Source organism: Sebastes umbrosus, chromosome 8 (assembly GCF_015220745.1).
Source record: "Sebastes umbrosus isolate fSebUmb1 chromosome 8, fSebUmb1.pri, whole genome shotgun sequence".
NCBI lineage: Eukaryota > Metazoa > Chordata > Actinopteri > Perciformes > Sebastidae > Sebastes > Sebastes umbrosus.
In genome coordinates this window covers 24,900,576-24,927,726 of record NC_051276.1, presented here as the reverse complement: position 1 = coordinate 24,927,726, position 27,151 = coordinate 24,900,576, and the positions used below count along the sequence as shown (strand labels likewise).

At 41.3% G+C, this 27,151-nt stretch overlaps 1 protein-coding gene across 3 annotated transcripts; it reads right to left on the bottom strand.

Annotated features, from left to right (window-relative positions):
- LOC119492833 (paxillin-like) lies at positions 1-25,769 on the bottom strand. 3 transcript variants are annotated; one of them, XM_037777625.1, is made up of 14 exons: positions 25,571-25,769; positions 9,497-9,705; positions 9,061-9,146; positions 8,810-8,949; positions 8,551-8,734; positions 7,396-7,510; positions 5,964-7,268; positions 4,459-4,725; positions 3,917-4,327; positions 3,615-3,776; positions 3,080-3,253; positions 2,580-2,661; positions 2,306-2,454; positions 1-2,186 (listed from the first exon to the last, which is right to left on the bottom strand). In XM_037777625.1, exons 1-14 carry the CDS (start codon positions 25,581-25,583, stop codon positions 1,920-1,922), a joined length of 3,564 nt encoding a protein of 1,187 aa, XP_037633553.1. In that variant the 5' UTR covers positions 25,584-25,769; the 3' UTR covers positions 1-1,919. The 3 variants fall into 3 exon arrangements, with proteins under 3 accessions (XP_037633553.1, XP_037633554.1, XP_037633555.1); XM_037777626.1 differs by lacking the exons at positions 3,917-4,327; positions 4,459-4,725; positions 5,964-7,268 and having other exon boundaries at positions 25,571-25,757; XM_037777627.1 differs by lacking the exons at positions 5,964-7,268; positions 7,396-7,510; positions 8,551-8,734; ... (2 more) ...; positions 9,497-9,705; positions 25,571-25,769 and having other exon boundaries at positions 4,459-5,388.
- Between the last annotated feature and the right edge of the window lie 1,382 nt (positions 25,770-27,151).

Genomic DNA, 27,151 nt, shown 5'->3' with positions numbered 1-27,151 from the left:
CCTTTTTTTATAACATTTTAATACCAAAACAGAATTTATTTTCGTAATCAGACTAAAGGTGATGAATCTTTCTATTCATAACTATTGACATTCAGAGTGAAAAGAAAAAAAAAAAAAGTGAACAGACACTAAAACAATTCAAAGAAGGTATGGCTTTGGTTAAATAACACTCTACTAAATTGATTCGAAAAGACACTTGTTACATGATATCTTAAATAGAGTGAGATAAGATTTAAGGCTCTAGAAACTCCCTGAACAAGACAAAAGGCCCGATATATACTGTATATCTGCTGCATGTCATGATTACATGTACAGACCCAACCTGGTGGTCATACAGTAGATGCTACTCAGATGCTGAGGGAAACGAGGCATCAACAGACCACCAGGCTCTCTATTTTTACAGCCTATATGTTTCAGTGGACTCACAGACTAATAACATGAAAACATAACTGCAGACTGTTATCAGTATTTCGCTGAAGTTGCCAGTGTTATTAGACATGGTACTGATACAATGGCACAGACGGCCCGTTACTTCAGAAATACATGCTGATGCTGAAATACAAAGATGTTAATCCACAGTTGCATAGTCATTGAAATATCACAGGCACATTTCCTTGTATTATGTACTTCTTTCAAAATAGTGAACATTCATCAGCTTTTCAATACAGTAATGGCACCAAAAATATCAAAGTATCTTTGCTATGCCTTCCAACCAGCCCTCTCTCCCTCTTTGAATGAGTGGTTATTAAACGCATGTTCATGCTAAGCAATGTAGCTGCATTGGATATTTACAAAAAAAAATTCTCAGGAGGTACCTAAAACAGTAATGGTAGTGAGAGATGCACAATATGCTTCCAATATCTCTGTATGATTCCACTTCACTGTAAGAGACGACTGCAAGAATCTGTTTCCAGATGGTTTGCTCTTTTTTTTTTTTCTGTGAAAATACAAGGAATGATTTGGCAGCACAAAACGCGAGGTTTGTTCTAACATATGTAACTGAGAGTGAATACTGCAGCTACTGGTGGATGACTACATATTCTTCATTGGCGATCGCTGTGAAAATATTCATCCATGCAAGGTTTGCCTTTGGCTAAAAAAATAGGTGTGCTTGACACTCAGATTTTGAAAACTGTGTAAAATTAAAATGTTTATGGGTGTTTTCTTGCATCTGTAAAAGTGTAAAGACACTAGCATTTTCACACATACAAAATAATTGTGAATAAAGCTAATTTCCTGTTAATGCTACAGTGATATCATGGATTTATCCATCTGCTTTGACCAACTTTATACCAAGGGGGAAAACCTTCTACCCTCCTCTGTAAAAACAGTTTCTATTGTAATGTTTCTAAAATGACACGCTCAGCCAGTGAGCAACAATGTCAAACATGCAGAGTAGGTCATAGATTTCTACAGTGTTCAGTAAGAATTCACCATCATCTAACAAAATAAAAACTAAAAAGAATTTGAAACACAAATATGTGGGAATTACAGAAAAGGACAGCTCTTTGCCTGTTGAAACACATTTCAGGGGATTAAGAAAAAACCTTAAACCTTGTACATATCACTGTTGATTAGAAAAAACGAGTATATTTGTGTCACACTTGGGTCTATTGACCCACTCAAGACCTATAAGAGCTGCAATGCAAAATGCAGAGCTGTCAGTCTGAAAATAGGGACGTTTTCCAAATTTCTGAAGGACAAGTTATTTATTATTTTTAGTCTGGCAGAGACAGTACGCTGCTTCAACCACATGCACATACTTAACCCATACACACTTCCAATGTGACCATCAGAACACAGACAACCTTCTTTGATATAAACACAATTGACCCCATCCCCACCCTACCTGTGCTAAAGATGCTTTAGACACGTATCTAAGCCCTGACCCATAACTGTTAAATGCTCAACCTGACTCCCTAACTGAACAGCTTGACGAAGCAGCCATGGCAGTAGGGTTTGTCGTTTTGTTCTTTAAAGGTGCCTTTGTTGAGCTGTTTCAGGCAGAAGGCGCAGACAAAGTGCTCCGGGTGGAACTTCTTGGACATGGCTGTGATGCAGCGTCCCGTGATGGGCTTCTGACAACCGGAGCAGAGGGAGCCGCGGCGCTCGTGGTAGTGCACTTCACAGTAGGGCTGGCCATCGTGCTCAAAGAAACTTCCATTCACAAACGGGGTGAAGCACTCCTGTAAACGAAGACGAGAGAGAGCAGAGGAAGATGCTGTTATTCTGATACTGTTATTCATATTACAATGTCTTATAGAGGCTAAACTCGGGAACATAAAAAACAAAACAAGATACAGACCCTGCAAACAAAACACTCAGGATGCCAAAGGCTGCTCAGCGCTGAGATGTAGTTCTCCAAAATGGCTCTGGCACAGCCGCCACATTTTGGTGCAAACATGTCAAAGTAATCCTTTCTGCAAAAAGCTTTTCCATCCTTTTCGTGGAAGCCTTCATAAGAATGACAGAAACAGATTGGAATCAATTCCGACAAAATGCAAACAGAAACCATCTACTATGAATGGACTGTACATATAAAAGCCATATTCATAATCCAATACAACAGATCACAATACCCTCGGGGCCAAAGAAGGATCCACACTGAGCGCAGAAGAAGTGTTCAGGGTGCCATGTCCTATCCAGCGCCGTCACAACTTTCTGAAGAGACATGAAGACACTTATTGTTGACAGACTGTAATCAAGTGCTTTCCAAACTTATTCCATAATAACCTTTCAGCATATTGCAATTCAAGTGTTCTGAGAAATAACTAGACTCCTGCACCTCATCATAGCTCTGTTTTCAGGCTTTAAAAAATGTAGTCTGTGACAGGAGACTTTGGCCAATCACATGTCATTTCAGAGAGAGAGAGAGAGTTCCTATTGGCTGTGCTCCAGCTGGTGGGCGGTGCTTGGTATTTCCTCAACTGATCTCAACATGGTCAGTCAAATAAAAGACTATGGAAGAAATTCTGCAAATTTATTTGGTAACCCATCTGCGGGTCCCGACCCAGTCTTTCGGAATGACTGCTGTATTCTACAACAGAAATGACCACATTTGTGAAATGCAGTGACTCACATCCAGTATGGGTCCGTTGCAGTAGTAGCACCGCGGGGAGAACAGGTTGTGGTAATCCGTCTCACAGTACGGCTGTCCTTCACGCTCAAAGAAGTTCCTGGAGCCTATCTCCTCTTGACAGTGTGTGCACACAAAGTGTTCAGGGTGCCATGTGCGGCCCATGGCAGTCACCACCTACACAAACAGAAGAGTGGATTGTGCATTTAGTATGCAAACTCTAAGTGAGAGATAATGTACAGCGAGTCGGGGTGTGGCATCGCCCTGTCGGGGTTTATTTCACAACAATGACCCGCTAGCTGTACATTATCCCGCTTATGAGAAATCAATAATTTGTCACAAAAACGATCCACCAGAGTCCAACATCAGAACTGCGCCCATAGCAACGGTCTGTTATACATAGTAACGGTCTGCTATAAAGAAATAACAGACCGTAGAACGCCGTGATTGACCAATCAGAATTGAGTATTCAACAAAGCGGTGTAATAAAAATGATTAGAATTATAATATATTTATATTACAGATGAAAGCATCTCACCTGTCCAACGATTGGCTTACAGCAGGCTCCGCAAACTCCTTTAGCTACCGTCTGCACGCCCAGTTTGTTGAGGTCAGACTGCAGGCTACCAAGCATGTTGTCCAGCTTGTTGACCTGCGTCGGAGGCCCACCAGGAACGCCACCCTTGCCTTGGGCCATAATCTGAAATGGTTAAGTTATGAAAACAGTTATTTGTTGAAGTTGTGCCTGATACACACAGAAATATAACAAAATGATTCAAGTTTGAGGTTGAATTATAAAGTGTGAAAAAGAAGAAAGGAATAAGAGACGGAGGTTCATGCCTGCATTGGAGGGAAGATTGGGTCATACTCTGTTTGGCAGCCTACTGACACCAGGACTTTGGGTGCAATTGGTGTAACTGGCTCCACTGGTGCAGGGCAGGTTGGGGTTTTAAGAACAGGAGGAGGGGGCTCTGGTTTGGGGGCAGGAGGTTCTCGAATTGGGGCTGGTGGAGGTGCGGCTTTTATAATCTGCCGAGGTGCAGCGTGAAATGGTTCCTGGATGCGGGAAGGTTGTGGAGGGGGAGGGGGAGAGGGAGGAGGAGGGAGTGGTGGCGGTGTGGGGATAGGGGGATGCTTTACTGGGAACACACGCTTAGGCTCTTCTATAATAGGAGGGCGATGAGAGGCAGGGGGTGAGAGAGGTGGGAGCACCTTCCTCACAGGGACAGGCGACTCTGGGGGAATTATGATCTAAAAAAAGAAAAGAGAAAAACAGAGAAAAAGGGGAGGGACCGCAGAGAGCAAAGTGTGCAGAAAAGTAAAGGTAAATTAATTGAGAAAATAAATATTTGGTGAGAACTGTTGAGCACACTGAAGCCAACCTTGTCGACCTCACAGCCGGCCCCATCGGGACGGAAACGCTGGGGTTTGGACGTGACGATGACGCCCTCGGTCAGCCAGTCGTCGGACTGTTTACGTCGGCGCTCTGAGCGGCCGATCCCGAACTTGCCCTGAAGCTCCTCTATGAGGCGGTCCTGAGAGGTGTTCTTGTTTACGAGGACGGGTCCCATCTTCCTGCGCAGGTGACCATCTCGGAACATGGGGTGCACGTTGGGAGTCCCCTTAGTGCTCCTAATCACTGACTTTATCTAAGAGGGAATGGTGAGCACCGTATCATACGTCTACACCAAACATAAGCTGAAGAAGTTACAGCAGAGCTCTGGGGCAGCAGGTGAGTCATACAAATTCAGGATGCAGGGTGCTGTGGTCAGTGGGCTCAGAGTCACACTTCATGCACTTCTTCCATGCTGATGTCAGGCGCCTTCAAAACTCAAAAACCTACCCATGAACCTCCCTCCCCGCCTCACCACCAGTCTCCCAAACAACCACACCAACTTCACAACGCAGGTCGCATTAGGGTCCTTCACACAAAACTGGTTTACATGTGCCATGCTGAGTACTGGTACTGCCAATCAGTGAGTTATCAAAACGAAAACTCTTGAATACAAAGAGCTTCTCCCTTTTAAAGCTATCTTCTATTCCACTAGCTTCTGTCTGACGTATTTTCAAAAAGACTTTCTTTCATCTTTATTTTTGCAAAGCTTAAACATAATAAAGATTTTTTTTCTGTCTAGTTTCTGCCCAGTTAAATCTGTGTCTAATACTGGACTGGGCAGTAAAATTAGAGCACCTTGTCACCCCTCATAAGGCTTTACAGTAGGGCTATAGTTTTGTAATTGTCAGATTAATTTCTTTTACTAATCAGTAGGGTTGTCAAAGTTAACGCCACTAATTTCTTTAACGCAACTTGCAATTTTTAGGCTGTAGCTGGCTGTTTTAAAGCTGGAGTGAAGATACTGGCATATAAAACTGGAAAACCTAAAGAATCCATTGGTACCAACCATGTCATACTAGCTTGTCGCGAAGGAGGCTAAATAACGCTCCAAATTTGCGCTAATTATTGGCGAGGTAAAACTGGCATGGCCATTTTCAAAGGGGTCCCTTGACCTCTGACCTCAAGATATGTGAATGAAACTGGGTTCTATGGGTACCCACGAGTCTCCCCTTTACACTTTATGATAATCACATGCAGTTTGGGGCAAGTCATAGTCAAGTCAGCACACTGACACACTGACAGATTTGAGATATGATATTGAATACTAAAAAAAACAATCCCTGTCCTATCTGTATTAAAATGACAAGGTGCGTAAATTACACTAGTGAGCAAACTAGTAGATTAATATTTGATAACATGTTTCAGCTTTTTTTTTTTCAGAAATTTATGAAAAAAAGCAGAAGCAAGCTAGTGTGGAAGCGTCAGTCTCAGAGCAAACAATGTGAGCAAAACAAGCCCATGTTGTTGTCAAGCAGGAGTGGAGATGCATACATGTCCGGAAGCAGAGACTCTGTCTATATTGGGAGTCTGCAGCAGGGGCAGGTCCAGGGCAACGTCAGGCGTCCCGGGGCATGAAGACGGGGTCATGGACTCATCCATCCAGCTGGCCTCTGTCAGCGGGGTCATGCTGCCATCTGTGTACGGCCTCTCGGTGTAAGGCGTCATGGTGCCGTCAAAACCATCGTGGAAGGACATGGACAGATCCTCATCGGCCCAGTCCAGATCTCCGTTCCCATCAGTGCCTCCGTCCACTGATTCGTCTGTGATGGTGTTGGTGGCGCTGGTGAAAGTGTCGGGCTGCACGCTGTTTCTGTCCATGGGCAGGATGAGCTCCTCGTGCATGTCCTGCATCCCTCTGCCAAGACAATGAGCGTCCATGCTCAGCTGTGGCTCCTCCACGTGTGCTGCTGAGTGATTCTGTGCAAAGCTCATGGCTAGCAGCTTGTCCAGTGCCTCGTCCAGGGAGGGCTCCACCGTGGGGGGTTGCTGCACCGTGAAGGGGCTGGCTCTCTGGGCTGCGGGTGCCGACTCCAACAGCTGTCTGCTGGGGCTAGCGAAGGCCAGTGGAGACGGGACCATCGATGTAGAGACTGGAGATGATGAGGATGTTTTTGAGGAGGCGTGTGCAGAAGGTTGAGATACAGAGACAGCGACAGGGATGGGTGAAGGAGTCTTTGGAGCTGAGTCAGGAGGGGTGAGGTTTTTAAAAGGAGGAGGTGGGGTGGAGAAATTCAAAACAAGCTCATGAACAGAAAGAGAGCCCTTGCTCACAGTCTCAGGAGCACAAGGGAATTTACCGACAGTATTTGAAGGAGACACCTGTTCTACAGATGGACTAGGGGACTTGGAGGACTTGTGGTCGAGGACGGTGTTAACTGAGGTAAGTGAGGGGGTGGTGGCGGTATTGGAAGGACTTGGGCTATTTCTCATAAGGTTGGAGTAGGAGGAAGCAGCTTGAGAGAGGACTAGCAGAGACTTGGTTTGGGATGACAGCGTGGCGGCAGAGACATCTATGATAGAGTCCAGCTCTAGGTCACTGGCTGCAGAAAGGGAGGATATAGGACTGTGGGGACAGAGACGGTTCGCATGGGGCAACGACATGCCACCGTCTCCTCCATCCTCGTCTATGTGCAGCTCCAGACCAGAAGGCAAAGAGAAAAGAGGAGAGGCACAGGTAGATGGGTGGGACAGACTCGGGAAAGGAGAAGCCACTGGGGTGACAGAGGAAGAGACTGGAGGATGAGGAGAGCTGGAAGACGCTCCTGCTGAGTCCAGGACAGAGCCCAAAGTACTGGGCTAGAGGACAGAGAAGCAGAAGCAAGATAAGAGGAAGAGGACAGAGAAACCATCAGGAATATGACAGAAAAGAAGCGTGGGTTGATAAAGTGAAACCTTTCCAGTGTTTACTCATGGTGCTCTGTACCTTGAAGTCAGACAGAGAGGCCATCAGCTCGTCGAGCTCTCTTGTGGCACAGGAAGCTGAAATTCTGGCTTGCTGCTGAGAGGGTGTGTCCAAATCACTGTGGCGAGCAGAGGAGCTGGAAAACACAAATTAGAACATGATTTGTAATTCCAAGCAAACATTGAAGCCTTACTAACAGCTTAACTCAAAATACCTATTGTCTAAATTCCCACAAGATTCACTGTGAGAAGCCAAAATGATTCACTAGCTTAGAGCTCTTACACACCAAGCCGACTGCACAGAACTAGCTCCAACAGGTGCTATATTACAAAGTCAAAGTCGTCACAACTTGCTGTCTTGTAATCGGGAGTATTTAAGTCGTTGTGGTTTTCATACTATATGACTGACCGGCGACAGGGGGTCACACACTACAAGATCTTCCACCAGGAGGAATCCCCGATCTATCTATACTATTACTACACTATTGACTACTACTATACTACATTCATACTATTTCCCTTATGTAGATCAGTCAATGTGTTATGTTTATTCATGCAAAAATCCAACACCCTAGGTGCAACAACAACTTTCGTCCGTTTTTGCAAATGCAACACATACAGTAGGGCTGCACAATTAATCGAATATTAATCATGATCACAATTTTGGCTTCCCACAATAAAATGAGCATGAAAGTGAAAACAGTGCTCTGTTTATTTTAATGTGAAAAAAATATGTTGTCCCTAAAATCAATGAATAATCGTGATATCAATATTGATCAAAATAATCGTGATTATCATTTTGGCCATAATTGTGCAACCCTAACATACAGTGAAGTTCCTATTATTACAGGCGACCCCTCCGCCAGGTTTCGGTTTCCCCTCAACCCGTGTCTCGCTCTCTCATTGGCTCCCATTAGCTCCATTAGCTCTCCGATAGTCTCCCCAACAGGTCCAGATATTTAGCATGCTCAATATCTGGATCTTAACAAATGGCGCTTGAGCACCGAGCCAACGCAGATTTGCCTCTGATCTGGGGCTTTGTCCGGGAGCGAAAAAAAATTATCAGATGTGGTCCGACGACATGCAGTACAAACAAACCTTTCAGAGTCATGGACGTCTTTCATATAAATACATGCCAAGTTAAAGAGCAGCTGCAGTGGAGGGACTGTGCGTGTACCTGGGTGAAGGCACTGAGCCCTCCAGCTCGTCCAGCAGACTCTCCACGGTGGGTCGGGCCTCATCCAGCCTCGTTCCGTTCCTCTTGGGTTTCTCCTGAGGGGGAGGGCTCACCGTGATGTCAGGGGCGCCGCCGTTCTCGTAGTGGGTGATGCTGCAGGACGGTAAGGGTGGAGCTGCCTCCTCTGTGGACACACAACAGTAAAGTTAATTCTGCTTGCCGCAAACGGAGCTGATAAAGACGAGGGCTTTGTGTGTACCTGTAGTGGGGAATGACGGGGAGCTTTGTTGCACTGCGTTGAGTTCCAGCAGCAGCCTGTCGAGCTCTGAGAGGTTGCTGCCCATGGCAGAGGTCATGGCTGCTGTCGACGAGTCTGATGACTTCTGTTTGTTTGGAAAACTGAAGAGGAGACAGACAGAGACAACTGCTGGTAGCAACTACGGGTAAATGACAATGACAGATGATGCGCTCAACTTTGTACACACAATGTTTCGAGTGTGCGGCAGGTACCTGTAGACGTGGTCCTCTTCAACGTGAGACAACGGAGAGCTGCTACTGTCCCTGGACCATGAGCTCTTCTGGGCTGAACCTAACGACTGCAGAGGATACATCAGTCAGAAAACCTGCGCTGAATTTCCACTTGGCTTTCAATTTGACATTCATCTGGACCCAGTTAACTGTGAAAGACTAAACATCCCTGCTCATATTTCTTTATGACCAGATATGACAGATTGTGATCACAACCACACAGACATACGGGACATGATACTTGTGGCTTCAAAATAATTCTTCTGCCTTTTTTCTACATCTTTCGCTCCCAAATCTAATTTCTGTGTCACTTGTACTTCATGCTTGTTAAGCACTTTATGACCAACCTGTTTGTTGAAAGGCTTCATGGAGAAACATTAGTTCATGAAACATGCATGGTCACACTATAGAGACCTACCTGCTGAGAGGAGTGGTGGGAGTCCGGCTGATCTATCAGGGACCCGTTCAGAGCCTCGGCTGAGGGCGGAGGAGGGACCGGAGGTGGAACTGACACATCCTGGTAGGACTGTCCTCCGGTGGGGATGGAGTAGGGGGTCTCTTCAGCCAAGAACACAGGTCGCTTTGAGATGTGGGACGTAGTAGATTCCAGGTCCGCCAGCAACGCGTCTGAAAGATTTGATAAAGTATTACTGCATTTGTGTTGCACGGTGCACTTAGGTCCACATTACAATAGGGCTGGTCAGATAAATAAATTAGGGCTGTCAAAGCTAACCCGATAAAAATGCGTTAACGCAAATTCTAATTTCTTCAATGCATTAACTCAACTTGTGATATTTATATTTTAGTGGGATCAGTCTTAAAGCTAGAGTGAAGATACTGGCATCATATGAAACTAGAAAACCTCAGGAATCCACTGGTACCAACCATTTCACACTAGCATGTCGCTGGCAAAAAAAAGGAAAAACTGGCATGGACATTTTCAAAGGGATCCTTTGACCTCTGACCTCACGGGTCTCCCCTTTATAAACATGCCCACTTTATGATAATCACATGCCGTTTGGGGCAAGTCATAGTCAAGTCAGCACACTGACAACTTTTGTTGCCTCTTTCGCTTGAGTTTGCCATGTTATATGATTTGAGCATATTCTTCTGGACAATATTTGTCATTGTTTTGTGTTGTTAATTGATTTCCAATAATAAATACATACATTTGCATAAAGCAAGCATATTTGCCCACTCCCATGTTGATAAGATATTAAATACTTGACAAATCTCCCTTAAAAGTGTTTGAACACATTGCGATCAATCGCAAATTAATCGCAATTAACTATGGACAATCATGTGATTAATCATTATTAAATATTTTAATCATTTGACCGCCCTTAAATAAATGCAATCTTTGTATTTCTTACTTTAATTTAAATAACAATAGGACACAGTAATTCCTTGTGTCATTCGAGCAAATAAACAAAATTCCTGAACTGTTTTTGCAAGATATTTCAACCTGCAACATGGTTGGGCTGGAGACCAGTTAATTCTTTACTGGGGTTGTTGGGAGCTCTGAGGCGACTACCGACTGTGTTGTCAGGCTGTAAACAGACAATGACAGTGAGTCTGAGTCTCTCATTCCAACCTGTCCCCAAAAAAAGCTTTTTCCTCAGCACAGATCATTCAACAGAAAGGTTAGGCCCCTGTCACCATCGCAGCATGGGACTGTACTTCGCTGAACCCATCTTCATACCTAAACCCATTACACCTTCATAAAATATCCCTGTGAAATCCCCAACATACTTTTCCCATCGGTCCACACTATAAATACGATCCTGCTGACAATAAGAGCTACCTGTCTACAAGCTTCATCTGTCATTTCAGTATTTTGTACCTCTGTGAGTAATGTATGTCTTTGATTGGTCTCTGTGTTATGAGAATCAGTGTGAACTTAGCAAGACAGACTGATAAGAACAAAGAAGCAGACAGACAGAAAGTGTTTCTGAATCCAGTCCAGGGTTGAGGGGGTACAGTGTTACCCTGATGAGTGTTCAGGAGCAAAATAGACCCTTACATCACACAATCCATCCATCCCCAGCCCGTCCAGAATAGACCACAATCACCGGCTGCATACTGTTACACTACAGAGGCTTGGAGCGGTTACAGTCGGTTTCAAGGAATCACTATAACACCAGAGAAGCATGGTCGAACACTGTCCAACTAACTAGAAGGTCAGATCGCTAACCACGCTTCTAAAATACAATCTAAGCAGGTAAAAAGTGTCTCTCTACATTTGAAATCTGTTCATGTTTGAAACTAGTATTTCCTGTCCTGATAACTGAAGAGTTATTTCAAGAAACAATACAAGTTTGCAAATAAAATAAATATAATTCATGATGTTTTGAACAAAATAAAAACACAAATAGAAGTGGGTATTAAGTTTATATTAGGGCTGCACTACTTTGGAAAAAAGAATAAAAAAATCGAATTGTAGGAATTCACTGATCCAACTTTATCAGTCCCGATACTGATAGCGATATCTAGGCTTTGGGTATCGGCCGATACCGAGTCCTGATCAGATAACAGTGTTTAATTAATAAGCTGTACGCCTCACTGTGTGGAAGTGACTGGGATCATTCTTTTATGTGTAAGGCATCATCAGGCTTGACTTAAACACTGCTCTCCTAACTTTGTAAAACAAAATGTAACAAATACATAGATATAAATTTACTGAATAGTTATCTATTAAAATAATAAATCATGCACCAGCAACTTCAAAATGAACAGGAATTACAGTTCAGGTGTAAACCTTTTTATTGCAGCAACTAAAATGGTCAAAACAAGAATATAATAGTATACAAACATAGAATTGAATTTAATAGCACGGCCCCATTGTCACTGATACCCGATCCAGCTATGTGAATCAGTATCAGCCCGATATCTGATCCGGTAACGGTGCATCCCTATCTAATTGCGATTATTTTTGACTGATATTGCAACTGTGATATGATTTTGCGATGTGGGTATGGTCATTTTTTACATAATTATTCTCATTTTCATTGAAAAACATATTAAATAGATTATGATGTGATTTTTGTTGGGGTTATCTGTACCACACAAAGATGTTTTCTTAAGTCTGTAGAATATGATGTGTAGGCCAGGACATCTCTGCAGCACAATATTTAATTTGAAATGGTATATTGACACACATTTCACATTAAACAAATAATGCAATTTTCTCCTCATCCTGCGATTTAAAAATTGCAGTATTGCGATTATGATATAATTTTGAATAATTGTGAAGCCCCTAGTTTACTTGTAGACATTTTTCTGTTATCGGAATCATCATACTTTTCCAAATACTACACCAAGGTTGCATTAATCCTACTGTAGGTCAGCAGCAAAGTAAACATTTACTTCAAACTTAAAAACTGAAGTACACAGAGTCTTGTATCAAGTCTAACTGCACACCATTGAATACTCATAAGGCCGCCTTATTGCCCAGTGAAAATGACAGACATTGCATTCACACCATCCACAATCAAGTGACCATAATAAAAAACACATACACAGAATATCTGGAAAATCAAGTCCCCCACTCCTTCAGACTAGGAATAGACTAGATAAGTTTCTCTTCGTCTGTGTTTAAAGTTAACAACAAGCATCCAGTTCACAAAGGATACAAAAAATAAAAAGCCAATATCTATACTCACAGTATTGTTTCCACCTGCTGTATCTGTAATATACTCCAGGCAGTATTAGGCCTATATGTGTGTGTGTATGTGTGTGAAGCAGACAGCAGTACAGACAAAGATGGTGTGAGCAACAAGGAGTGATAACATGTTGTCAGTCTACTGGGGGGAGTGGTTTGAGAGCCAAAATCTGGTGACGGTATCCTGTCAATAATGTTATCCTTTCAGTGCACCCTTATCTTCACTATTACCACTGAAAATCTACCTCATTAGTGCATTCTCACTCTGAAATCTGCATGAATATGGCCAATAGGATAGTAACTTTACATACGTCAGACTTATGTCTATGTTAAATTGCATCCAAAAGCATGTGACTTAAGTTTGAGTGTTCAGCTCAGATGAGCGGTGTTAAGTTTACAAGAAAAGTGTGATAAACTGGAGACTCTCAACGACGTCAAACTTCCTCTATATTCTGCTACCACTCGTCATCAGAGTCTTCAGTCCAAAAGGAGATCCTTCCCAGAAGCTAAATGTTCGAGTCATGTAAGTTTGACATAAACCACATGGGAGCACGGGCCTATTTAAAGCGGTAAGCTCAGCGAGTAGCCCGTGTCTGTGCAAATGTGCTGAAATATCACGACCAGCTCAAAATAATCTGCACCTGGTGCTGACATGCTGAACAAGGTCTTACTGAAGTTGACTTTGTCACTCATAAAACAAAAGCCTCCACATAGAAAAATACCACAGCTGGTTTTGGGACAAAGGTGAGTCATATAAAATACATTTAGATTTAGATTTCTCTTGTAGCTTGAAAGATCTTAAAAGTTGTCAACTGAAAAAAAGAAAAAAGCGTCAAGAAAGACTAGCCTAATTATGGTGATGTATTCCTAGAAAGTTCTTCGTGGCCTTGACAGAGAGAACAGCCGTACTGCCTGAAGCCTTCCAAAACACTGGTAGACGGAGCCAAGTTTCTGAGATTTGTGCTATAAAAGTGTCTCATTATACCCTCCCCCCCTCCCACCTGCTGATACTACACATCTGTGACTCAGGCACAGGCCCACCAACTCCAGAGTAGATCTCCACAGGGGATATCACCACAGTTAGATTCTAGTTTAAAAGGTATAATATGCAAGAATTTCCTAATTCCTAAACAATGTATTCTTCTTATTTTGCTGTGTTCGGGATGTTTCATCCCCACATGGTGGTGTAACCCCCCGCCAGCTCGTTCAGGTCGTCAAATCCCGCCGCTTTGTCACGCCCCTCAGCGTCTGATACTGAGGTTAGGGCTGCACGATTATGGCTAAAAATGATAATCACGATTATATTGATCAATATTGAGATTATTCTCTAGTTCCAGCTATAGGATGTGCTGCTTCTCTTTGTCTTATGTGATAGTAAACTGAATATCTTTGGGTTTTAAACTGCTGGTAGGACAAACGAAGTGACCTGACGCTGTCACGTTGGTGCTTTAGGAAATTGTGAAAATTTGTGATTTTCCCCTTTTTTTAAACATTAAAATAGAAGAGAAAATAATCAGCAGATTAATCAATAATAATACAAATTATTGTTAGTTGCAGCCCTTATATGGATGGCACTATAATCACAGAAGGAGATGCACCAGTCTGGATTCTGCTATTTCTATATCAGGTTAAAGAAAGAAATACATACAGTCAGACCTGTTTAAATTTAGCATGAGAAATTAAGTATAATTTCTAAATCCAAAATTTCTAGCTCACATCCTTTTGTAGCCTTTGACTAAGCATCCTGCTGCAATACACACAGATACCACTCCATTAAGTGCATCACTTTGATATCATTTAATGAAAGGATGAAGATTGAAGATGCTACTGAAATTGTCTTGCTCCCCTCGTTTTCCCCCTGAGGAGGGCAGCATTGAGTCTGGCTTGAGGACGGACAACAAGCCTCCGTCAGTCTCACACAAGTTTGGTCAACGAAGAGTTAGAAGCATTAAGAATGCAAACGAGCACTGTGAGCCAAGTAACAGGCTAATCTTTTCCATTTCAGACAGGGGGTAGGAGCCACAATGGACAAAGTCCAATTCTGCTCTAACAGCATCCCGACTCAATAGTCCATTGTGCAAGGTCTGGAGGAATAAAGCTGTCATCAAAAAAGGGATGTGACTGGGACTAATAATACAAGATGGATTCATCAAACGTCAGTCAAACAATACAACAGTGGCTCACTCTGTCAGGGGAACCATCTGCGGTCACACTGTGGTAACTAATCTTCATTACGTTCAACAAACAACTCTCAAGTTGGATACTGTACACATTCTTGTGGCAGTGGGTTCATGTACAGTCCTGCCTTCGCACTACCCCCACCCACCCCCACCCACCCAAGGGCCTGCCACAGTCATGCAGTGTTTATCAGATGGGAGCGAAGGTGCACGGGGGATTCCACACATTCCTCTGTCCGCTTCTGAGAAAGAAAGCAATCAGGCGGGGACACGGGGAAAGTGGCTCTGGGAACGGTTGCCCTAATCCAGCAAAACATCATTTACAGTGAGGATAGGCAGTATATTTTTGGCATCATTGGGCAAAAAATCCATAATAAACTTTCAAAATATTGTAAATCAAATGTTCTGAGAGAAAACTAGACTTCTGCACCTCCTCATGGCTCTGTTTGCAGGCTTTAGAAAATCTAACCCACGACGGAAGACTTTGGCCAATCACAGGTCATTTCAGAGAGAGAGCGTTCCTATTGGCTGTGCTCTGGCTGGTGGGCGGTGCTTGGTATTTCCTCAACTGTTCTCAACATGGCTGCCGGGTCACAAACTTCCTCATTTTACAGGTAAACCGTACACTACAAGATGTTTCTGAAAACATTTGAGGCGAGAAATAGTCATTACAGTAACAGAATATTGATTCATATTTGATCAGCGCTGCCTAGTTTGACCATTTGGTCGGAGTTCACGAGTGATTGACAGCTGCTCACAGACGGCAGCTGGACGGCAGACTCCAGATCAGCTCTGACTGCTTGTTTTCTTCCGGTCTAAGAAATCTTGCGGATGCCGTTAGGAGCACCGGAGGACACCGGAGGACACAAAGGCACATGATTTTTTCCAGATTACCTGTCTCATGCACTACTGACAGGATATAGTGATCGTTTTATAAAAATAACTTTTTTTTTTAAATCATATGTGCTCCATTTCTACCCACTACAGCTTTAACATGCAACCTGTTTTAACTGGAAACAAAAAAATGATGCTTTGTAATAAAATCTACTCAAGCAGAACACACATTCCTCCAATACCGCAGGATTTTAGGTAGAGAGCCGGTGAGGAATGCGCTTGAATACAAAACACCATCTGTCGGTCCAGAAAATGAAAATAATGTGTTGACAATTACAGGAACCACTCCGCTAACTACAGCATGCTTTGAATTCCAGGATAAGGGAGATGTCAATGTTTTTACTGCCCATTTCCCACAGAGCGTGGAGTACAGTGCAGGCCGACGGGGAGGGGGGAGAAACCAGGGCTGTCTAATCTTTTCTATTAACAAGTGGGCGACGGTGATGGCCCACCAGGGTCCACAGCTCACCTGTTTATAGCCAGGGAGCAAAAGAGCAGAACTGGCCACGGCCCCATGCCGAAACCCTACCCCATCAGGCCACCCCGACACGATATTTATATCAAACAAGACAGACAGCGGCCAGGGAGAGGGGGGTGGAGGGTGAGATGCCAGTGAGACAGGCAGGGGAGGCTGGTTAGAAACCAGGGACAGACAAACAGAAAGAATATGGATCACCAACAAACAGATTAAATGATGGACCAAGAGAGAAATATTCAGATAAATGTTACGCCTTACAGCTTACAGATGGCCACCTGTTTGTACAGTAGACCCATACGGATAAAGGATGAATGAGCGTAACAGCATACCATCCGAAAAAGACAGAAGCATCTCAGGGCGATTACTTCAAAATAAACATACCTAAAAATACTCTGCCAAGCAGCCCCATATCCGAAAGATGACACGCCCCTCGAGAGAACGCTGGACCAAAATAAAAGCACTTCCCCACAGACCAGTAAATCAGATGACAGGGGAAAGTCTAAAGACTGATGTAACACCCAGTCACTGAGGACACATTCATAGCCGTGCATGTGTGTCGACCGTATGCAAGTGACACTGAGCAGGCTTTTGTGCCATTAGAGAGTGTAAAGACGAGGAAGACCCTCAAAGAAAGCCCGTCTTGTCTCTCTTGTCTCTGACTGAAGACATGTTCCAAACTAGTAGCCGTCCTATAGAAGAGCAGGACATTAAACAAGCAAAATCCTGATGGATTTAGTTAGTGGATGAAGTTCGTCTACACCACCCACTCAGGCTCGCAACAAACAGCCCTGCAACTAAGAATTATTGTCATTATCAACCAATCTGCTGATTATTTTCTTGACTCTATTTTGTCCTTACAATGTCAGAAAATATTAGAAAATGCCCATCACAATTTCCTGAAGCCAAAGTTGACATATTTAAATTACTTGTTTGTCCCACCAACAATCCAAAAACACCAAAATATTAAGTTTAATATCATAGAAGACTAAGAAAACAAGCAAATATTCACATTTGAGAAGCGGGCACCAGAGAATGTTTTTGTTTTTAAACGTTCATTTATAAAAATAGTTAATTATTCTACTAACTGACGATGGATTAAACGATTAATCAATTTATCATCTCAGTTACACTGGGTATTATTAGTTTTAAACTAGAGCTGATTAGATACCTTTGTTAGTTAGTTACCTTAGTTAGATTCTGATGAGCAAGTATTTGATGCCGGCTTTTGGTAGTTGACAGTTTTCAATATTCGGTACTGCGAACATATTTCATATTATTATATATTATTACCAATAAAGCATTGAGGTTCAAGTAATTTCATGACAGAATATTAAAACTGAATTTTTGTATTTAGAAAATAGGGCTTGGCGATAATTCAATATGATAATTTATCGTATCATGATGTAATCATATATCGAGATATCGTGAAACACATTACGTCGTCTAAATTGATAATAACGAGCACATACTAACTCAAAATTTGTCAGAAGATCTGATCAAACTCAGTTAAATCAAACTACGGACTTAATCTGATTACTCTGTATTTGTTTGCATGCGTTTAGCATAGTCAGTGTATAGTTGGAAATATTTATTTATTTTTTCTCTATAAAAAATATTCACCTGAAACTGTTATGTTCATGTTGCACTAAAGTTCTTAACTAAATGAGAAAGTACTTTTCATTTGTCAAGTATTTAATTCACACTGGAGTATACAAAAATAGGCTTTACAATGTGGGTATTTCATATTGACTATATATTAATTGAATTACCAGAAAACATGTTATATCGTGATATATATTGATATCGAGATATGAAATGACCTATATCGTGATAGAAGATTTTGCCCATATCAGCACTGCTCTCTGAGCCAAGTTATAAGGCCAGGGAACAGGGCAGGCGTGGAAACAAACAGCATGAAAAGAGGAAGCGAGTGAAGGTCGCTGCAAGAAATGCAACAAGCAACAAATGACCTAGATCGTGATAGAAGATTTTGCCCATATCACCCAGCCTTATAAGAAAATAGAAGTGAGATTTCCTGCCCTGCTGACAGACATGAAGCTCCCCTGTCTTTGAACGTTGCCCTCGGGTGTCCCCGGTTTTAATGCTAGTCCAGCAGGGATTCAGATTCCTACTACATTACCCAGACCTGTCAGGAAAATAATCAGCACTGCTCTCTGAGCCAAGTTACAAGGCCAGGGAACAGGGCAGGCGTGGAAACAAACAGCATGAAAAGAGGAAGCGAGTGAAGGTCGCTGCAAGTGAATCAACAAATGTGGCGCAACAGCATTTAATAGTGAAAACGCCGTTCTGACCAGATCACAACCCTGAAGGCCCACAGCTGCCCACTCTACCCAGTGTTTGCTGGCCTCCAGCGCTGACTCTGCTCATTGTTTTTCTCCTCTGTTTCCTCAGGATGTGGGGCAGGGTCTGTTGCCTAAGCGATGAGGTCAGCCATGCAGCTCTCTCTCTTCCCCAGACCCAGAACAGGATGGGTGTGGAGCTCGGGAACAAGACTGATTTACAGTCAGGAGCTTCCCACTAGCTGAGCAGACAAGCCCACTGGTTAGGGGCGGTATGCGCTAACCTTGCAGCTCTCAAGGGGTGATGAAAGCTAGTTTGGTAACACTAACTCTGTGCTGGCGAACACCAGGACACAGAAAGCACTTAAGACCTTCTAAGATCTTTCGGTATGCTGTGCAAGCGCCGTAAACATTTAAGACCACGCTGCTTCTACAACAGCCAACTTTTACTCCTGCCTGGAGAATAAGCCTCTGCAAGGTGATCAACTGATGCTATTACAGTAAATCTAACAAGACCGCTGTGTGTTTACAAAAGGCATGTTTAGTAGGTGCTGTTTCAGCCCACATAGCCACCTCTTGCAGATACACATGGGCCTCAGTGTGTTTGCAAAACAGAGCCAAGTGTCTCGCCCTGTTTTGAAGCTTGTCTGCATAAAAGTGATGAATAGTACCTGTTCTCTGCTGTGTTTCTTCTCAGGTGATTACAGGAATAAACTATGTTTGTACATTGGTATTCCATCTGTTTCCTTTTCAGTGTTTTATTTGCTCAGCTGAAAGTAAATAAAGATTAAGGCAAGTTTGTCTTCAGCAGTGTACATGACCCTGCTTACATGACAGATGACTATTTCTGCATGTTGGCATTACAAAGTTAGCAAGTCGGACCATGACTAGCTACATTATCGTCTGTATAAGAGACAGCAAGATATGATGCGTCCGGTGTTGTATGATTCAATACAAGACTCTTGTTTCAACACACAGTGTATCAAATAAATATATTTTACATAGTGATGCTGACTGAATGGTGTTAATTTGATTTGGGCTGTTAGTGTGGTTACAATTTGAATTAACACACAATTATACAAGAAAATACACTATGTAAGTATAATATCAACTGAAATATTTAAAGTTAGGGATGGTAGTGTTAAGGGATGCACCGATCCGACTTTTTCAGTCCCGATACCGATATCTGGGCTTTGGTATCGTCCGATAACCGAGTATCGATCTGATACCAGTGTTTAATTACTAAGCTGTTTGCCTCACTGTGTGGAAGTGACTGGGATCATTCTTTTATGTGTAAGGCATCATCAGGCTTGACTTAAACATTGCCTCCTTAACTTTGTAAAACAAAATGTAACAAATAAATACATAGATATAATTCAGTGAATTGTTATTTATTATTAAAATAATAAATTGTACACCAGCAACTTGGTAAAAAAAAAACTTCAAAATTACCAGGAATTACAATTCAGGTGTAAACCATTTTAATGCAGCAACAAATTGGTGAAAACTTAAACAGGAATCAAAATTCCAATACAAAATGTGAATAGTATAAAAAGATAGAACTGAATTTAATAGATCGACCCCATTGACACCGATACCCAGTCCAGCTATTTGAGTCAGTATCTGCGTGATATCCGATCCGATATCGGTATCAAAGAATCCCTAGTAGTGTTCTTCAAAAAAAAATGTTTTGTTATATTTGTTGAAATTTTCAATACATCCCGACATCAATCAATAAATCAAATGCTCTGACAAAATTATAAAAATCTGGTATCTGTGGCTGTCGCAGGACTGTAATAAGTCTGTCCATTCATTCATTTCATTTGGCCCCAATGAAACGATTGGACCTGTCTGTCTACCGACCTGCCTGCCTGCGTGCACTCAATGTGCGTCACTGGAGTCTTCCACAAGCTGCTAGCCTGACAGCTGTGAGTACTAACAATAGCCATGTTCGTTGTTTATGTTCATTATGATAATTTTCGGGGAGTGGCTTTAAAGGGACGCACTGTCAGTGTTGCTGACTTGGTGACTTTCTCACCACATTGAGAGACTTTTGGAGCTAGTGCTGCCAGCTACTTTCATTGGAAAAAAGTTGGCAACACTGGGCTGGGTTTTTCAGGTGGATCATTTTTTTTAATTTAGCGTACTCTTGCTAGTTTCTCAAGATTACCGACCCTAGCTTTAAGCTACTAAAACTATATTTTGATAAAGGGGTCCCTCTGCAAGACAGGGCTTTAATAGTGCATGAAATTAATCAAACCACCACACAGTGAACCTGTGGTTTTAGGGGGCCCTTGGCCACTTTGCCAGATCTGTAATCCATCCCTGGATTTGATTCACTGGTAATCCACGAACAGACGATTTCGTAGGAATTTACAACCAAAAGGAGAGTCTATCATGCTCGAGTGCTATTCTCACTTCAGTTCTCGCCCTCCAGCGTCAAGCATGTCTGTACTAATCCTCACTGTTGACCTGCAGACATGGAGCAAGGCCTCCACAGCCCAGTGAGGTCAGTCTGCCTGAATCTCACACAATCCTGAGGAATTCACAAGATAGCGGAACTCGGCTTCATACCCCCGCAAACACAGGAGCAGGACAGGCCAAAGGACATTGTGTCACATCACATGTGGTCTAAAGGGCCACATCTGGGTGAGGACTTGTCCCCTTGGCCATATCAGTAACAACAGGGAGGCTAAGCCTGGCTGCCACCTGGTCTGGACTGTAAAAGACTGATCAGAGAAAACTCTGACTCAGAGGAACGGACTGGAAGGGCTCACGTTATGCTGAGGGAATCCCCTTCCTCGAGTGTTAAAAAAACGTGGGCAGATCAATATACACCGAGTGAAAGAAAGACGGAAAGAGTGGAGACTGATCAGGTTTCCAAATAGCTCCATGAAGACCTGTCAGTCATCAATGAGCCTCAAGACAAGGACCTGTGGGGGCTTGTTAGCGGGCGGTTTGCTGGAAGTACAGTAAACCACAGTCTCATTAAGTATTTACAAACATGATTTGTTACTGCATATTTAGACAGGATACGGGAATGGTTTACCACATGATGTGGACAAAAAAAGCCATTTAACTTCACGGTTCTGTGATCATCGGACTACCAGACCTCATGCTCAAGACGTTTTTAACAATTAAGTGTCTGCCATTAATAAAGGACCCATTAATAGAGGACCGACTGAAACCGACATCCCTCCCTCTGATGGCAGCATGCACGGGGATGAGCGTAGTGGTAGGAGGTGAGTCATGACCCAGAGAGTATTTGGCCTTGGACCTCCAACACAGAGTGATGTTCGACATTCCTCAGCAGCCTCGCCCCCTCCATCAGCCTGCTGTTCACGCTGCTTCAGTGAGACTGCAGCAACCAACAATCAGCCCTTTCAGTGGCCCATGGCAGCGAGAGCATCTAATGTAGCCCTGGAGGTATTCTCTGATCGGGCCAAACTCAAAATGCGGCCCATCGTCTCTCCACTTAAACAATTCACAAATCCATTTTACTGCCTTTCTGCTGTGGGAGATCAGTACAATGGGAGCCTTCCTACAGATACACGACAGAGGCTTAAGAAGTGGTTTATTCTGAATTAGCAAGGTAAATATAGCAAACTGACCAGCTGGTGAAAACTATAACAACCAGAATTAGAAGTTCAGAGGTTCAGTGCCAACAGGTCAAGGGTCAATGAACCAAAGCGGTAACTGGTTAATGAGGCACAAAAAATAGATGGAGCTGATAGACTGCTCACACATATTCAGTACATGTCATCGTCATCAATGCTGGTAGTGGATATAGGGCAGATAAAAGGCGGTAATAATGCTGAAAGGATAAGCTGATTAGTCGAATTTTGATAAACAACAGTTTTAGAAAAAATGCCAAAAATAAACTGGTTTCAGTCACTCAAATGTGAGTGATGTCTGCTTTTCTCTTAATATATTTTATCATGGTATTCAGTCATTGGTCATGCAAAACAAGCTATTTGAAGACGTCACTTCAGGGTTTCAAAATTTGTGATGGTCACTATTTTCTGATTTTTTTGTAGAAAAAAAATGGTAATATTACGAGAATAAAGTCATAACTTTACGAGTAAAACAGTTGGAATATTACGAGAATAAAGTCATAACTTTACGAGAAATAAAGTCGGAATATTATGTGGAAAAAAAGCATAGTATTACGAGACTTAAATCCTGAAATTATATAACTTTTTTAGGAAAACATATTACCAGCAACCAACAAAACAGGCAAGAGGACATAGAAAGATTATTTTGTTATTTGTGAAACCGAAACTAAAGTATAACTTCACAGGATGCTCCACATTCCTCATTTTCACACAGGCGGCATGCTGCTTTATTTCCCCTCTAAATTAAGACGTAAAATTACTACTTTATAATATTAGGACTTTTTTTCTCGTAAACCTATGACTTTATTCTCGCAATACTATGACTTATTCTCGAAATATCTGATTTTTTTCTCCCCCTCAATTTCTCGTAATAAAGAACACACCAACATATGCATAAAATCTGAGAAAAAAAAAGTTTACTTTTTTTCTGCAGTCAGAATAATGGGATCTGTATTTGCATTTATCACAGTTCCTGTAACATCCAATATCATAGCACTACTTTGAGAGGCCACATACACTGAGAGGGTGCATGTCTTTGCAAATTAAATAAAATATTGACTGAGTTAATCTTTGCATGTAAACTATTAATTCAAAACCGAGTGTGTGTTTTTGAGAATCGATACAGTATCACAAAACATAATATCACGATATTCTATATTTTATTACCCCCCCTAATATATATATAAAAAATCAAAAAAAAACGCAGCATTCGAATAGTGATTTGGAGGTTGAATACCATGGCAACGATCAAAGCTTTGAAACTTCGAAGCATTCGGGTCAGCCCTATAAAAAAGTAAACTTTTTTTGAGACTGAGCCATGTTGAGAACAGTTGAAGTATATCAAGCACCGCCCACCAGCCAGAGCACAGCCAATAGGAACGCTCTCTCTCTCTGAAATGACCTGTGATTGGCCAAAGTCTCCCGTCACAGGTTAGATCTGAGAACAGAGCCATGAGGAGGTGCAGAAGTCTAGTTTTCTTTCAGAACACTTGAATTACAATATGCTGAACTGTTATTATGGAATTGTTGCCCAATAATGCCAAAAATATACTAGTGCATGAGACGGTGAATGATGCATTTAATGTGGCAGTAGGCAGAATATTTTTGGCATCATTGGGCAGAAATTCCATAATAACCTTTCAAGTCAAGTCAAATTTATTTCTATAGCACATTTAAAACAACATGAGCTGACCAAATGATTTACAGACATAGGCAGAATAAAAATAGGTAAACCGAGTAGACAACAAAATCTCACACATCCACAGAGAGAGACCAAGATAAAAATCCATGAGTAAAAGACTGTTATAATGAGCATTATAAAAGGCCAATTAGTAATCCGTATATTACTTTCAGCATATTGTAATTCAAGTGTTCTGAGAATAACCGAGACTTCTGCACCTCCTCATGGCTCTGTTTTCAGGCTTTAAAAAAGACAAATAATTAGGTATCACTAGCAGTTTTAAGTGTTGCTCCCATCAGATTGGAGATACATTATAATAAGCCAGCCAAGCTGCAGGGTTGAGCTCACATTGTGCACATTGTATTATTTAATTATTAATATTGTTAGTCTGTCTGTATGTGTATATATGTATATATATGTAAAATTCAATAAAAAATATTGTTTAAAGAAAAGAAATTAGGTATCACTAGCAGTTTTAAGTGTGCTGTCCCATCAGACTGGAGATACATTATAATAAGCCAAGCTGCAGGGTTGAGCTCACATTGTGCACATTGTATAATTAAATTATTATTATTGTTAGTCTGTCTGTATGTGTATATATATGCTTCAAAATTCAATATATATATTATATATATTATATATATATAATATATATATAATATATAATATATATTATATATATATTATATATATATATAATATATATTATATATATAATATATATATATTATATATTATATATATAATATATATATATATTATATATTATATATATATGTTTCAAAATTCAATAAAAAATATTGTTAAAAAAAAAAATTGGTATCACTAGCAGGTAAGTGTGCTGTCCCATCAGACTGGAGATACATTATAATAAGCCAAGCTGCAGGGTTGAGCTCACATTGTGCACATTGTATAATTAAATTATTATTATTGTTAGTCTGTCTGTATGTGTATATATATGCTTCAAAATTCAATATATATATTATATATATATATATATATATATATATATAATATATATATATATATATATATATATATATATTATATAATATATATATATATTATATATATGTTTCAAAATTCAATAAAAAATATTGTTAAAAAAAAAAAATTGGTATCACTAGCAGGTAAGTGTGCTGTCCCATCAGACTGGAGATACATTATAATATAAGCCAGCCAGGCTGCAGGGTTGAGCTCACATTGTGCTGCACTGAGCAGTCTAAATGTGGGAGGCCTGTTGACTCCACCACTTCAAAGCAGGAATGAGCAGCCTGAGGGGCAAAAGTTGAGGAGGTAATGTTGAAGCTCGGTGTCAAAATGTCAGCCAAATATCTCCTCCCTCTGGCACTTAATATTGAACAAAAAGCAGTAGTTCATTTAGCATTACCAGTACCGTTACTAGAGGGGCAGTTTAAACAGGAGGTGGTGTTAATGGCTAACCATGTCCAGCTGTGAAGTTACTACGATGCTTTAAATCAAAGTAAAATGAGCTAAAACAATAACTCAGCCACATGTTACTGTACCATTTGTTTTTTTCAGATATTACCTAACATTTAGAGAGTAAAGTGACCAAAGAAACTGTGTTTTAAACTATAAAATCTGGTCGTTAACGTGAACTCCTCCACCCAGCTCTCCGCTGCTCACTGAGAGAAACTAGTTTATAAAAACAACAACAGAAACTCACCTAAATCGTCCATAATGTGGCTGCTGCTGCCTGGCTTTGGCCTGGGTCAGTTTGATGTTTTGGTGAAGCTTCTCGTCTGAGTTTTCCTCTCCAAACTTCACCCACTGTGTGTCTGTCTCTCTCTGTCTGTCTGAGTGTCTGTCTGTCTGCTGGAAGTTGGTCAGGAGAGCTCACGTGAACGCGCAGCAATATGTGTGCATGTGTACTTTTACCAGATGCGCGCACCCTGATTGAGGCGCAGTGATGACTGACACCTGGTGGCCAGAAGGTGCTGTTACACTCTGAGCAGCCAGGTAGTGCTACTGCTGTCTGTGTTAGTTAAAGGTGCAGTAGGCAGAATGTTTTTGGCATCATTGAGCAAAAATTCCATAATTACTACAGAGTATTAGGGCCACATTGAGGGGAAAAAAAATCTGAGATTTCGAGAATAAAGTCATAACTTTACGAGAAAAAAAGTCGTAAAATTGTGAGATTAAAGTCGTAATTTAAGAGAAAAAAAGTTGTGATATTAAGAGAATATAGTCGTAATTTTACGAGAAAAAAGTTGTAATTTTACGAGAAAAAAAAGTTGTAATTTTACGAGAATAAAGTTGTGATTTTACAAAAAAGTCGTAATATTACGAGAATAAAGTCGTAATTTTACGAGAAAAAAAGTCGTAAAATTGTGAGATTAAAGTCGTAATTTAAGAGAAAAAAAGTTGTAATATTAAGAGAATATAGTCGTAATTTTACGAGAAAAAAGTTGTAATTTTACGAGAAAAAAAAGTTGTAATTTTACGAGAATAAAGTTGTGATTTTACAAAAAAGTCGTAATATTACGAGAATAAAGTCGTAATTTTACGAGAAAAAAAGTCTTAATATTACGAGAGTAAAGTCATAAATTTATGAGAAAAAAAGTTGTAATATTACGAGAATAAAGTCATATAAATTTACGAGAAAAAAAGTCGTAAAATTACGAGAATAAAGTTGTTATTTTACGAGAAAAAAGTTGTAATATTACGAGAATAAAGTCATACATTTACGAGAAAGAAGTCGTAATTTTACGAGAATAATGTCGTAATTTTACGAAAAAAGTCGTAATATTACGAGAATAAAGTCATACGTTTTACGTGTTATTTTAGAGGGGAAATAGAGCAGCGTGCCGCCTGTGTGAAAAATGAGGAACATGGAGCATCTTGTCTGTCTGTCTGTCTGTCTGCTGGAAGTTGGTCAGGAGAGCTCTCGTGAACGCGCTGCAATATGTGTGCATGTGTACTTTTACCAGATGCGCGCTCCCTGACTGAGGCTCAGTGATGACTGACACCTGGTGGCCAGAAGGTGCTGTTACACACAGTATCACTGAGTAGCCAGGTAGTGTGGCTGCTGTTTGTTAAAGTTAAAGTGGCTGTAGGCAGAATATTTTTGGCATCATTGGGTAAAAAATTCCATAATAACATTTCAGCATATGGTAATTCAAGTGTTCTGAGAGAACACTAGACCTCTGCACCTCCTCATGGCTCTGTTTTGAGGCTTTAAAATAATCTAGCCCTAACGGGAGACTTTGACCAATCACAGGTAATTTCAGAGAGAGCGCTCCTATTG

Excerpts from the sequence above, each read along its gene's own strand:
- LOC119492833 (XM_037777625.1), bottom strand. Across the intron at positions 9,147-9,496 it reads CCCACCACTCCTCTCAGCAG|TCGTTAGGTTCAGCCCAGAA; the intron begins GTAGGTCTCTAT and ends TATCCTCTGCAG. Across the intron at positions 2,187-2,305 it reads CTGAGTGTTTTGTTTGCAGG|GAGTGCTTCACCCCGTTTGT; the intron begins GTCTGTATCTTG and ends CTTCGTTTACAG.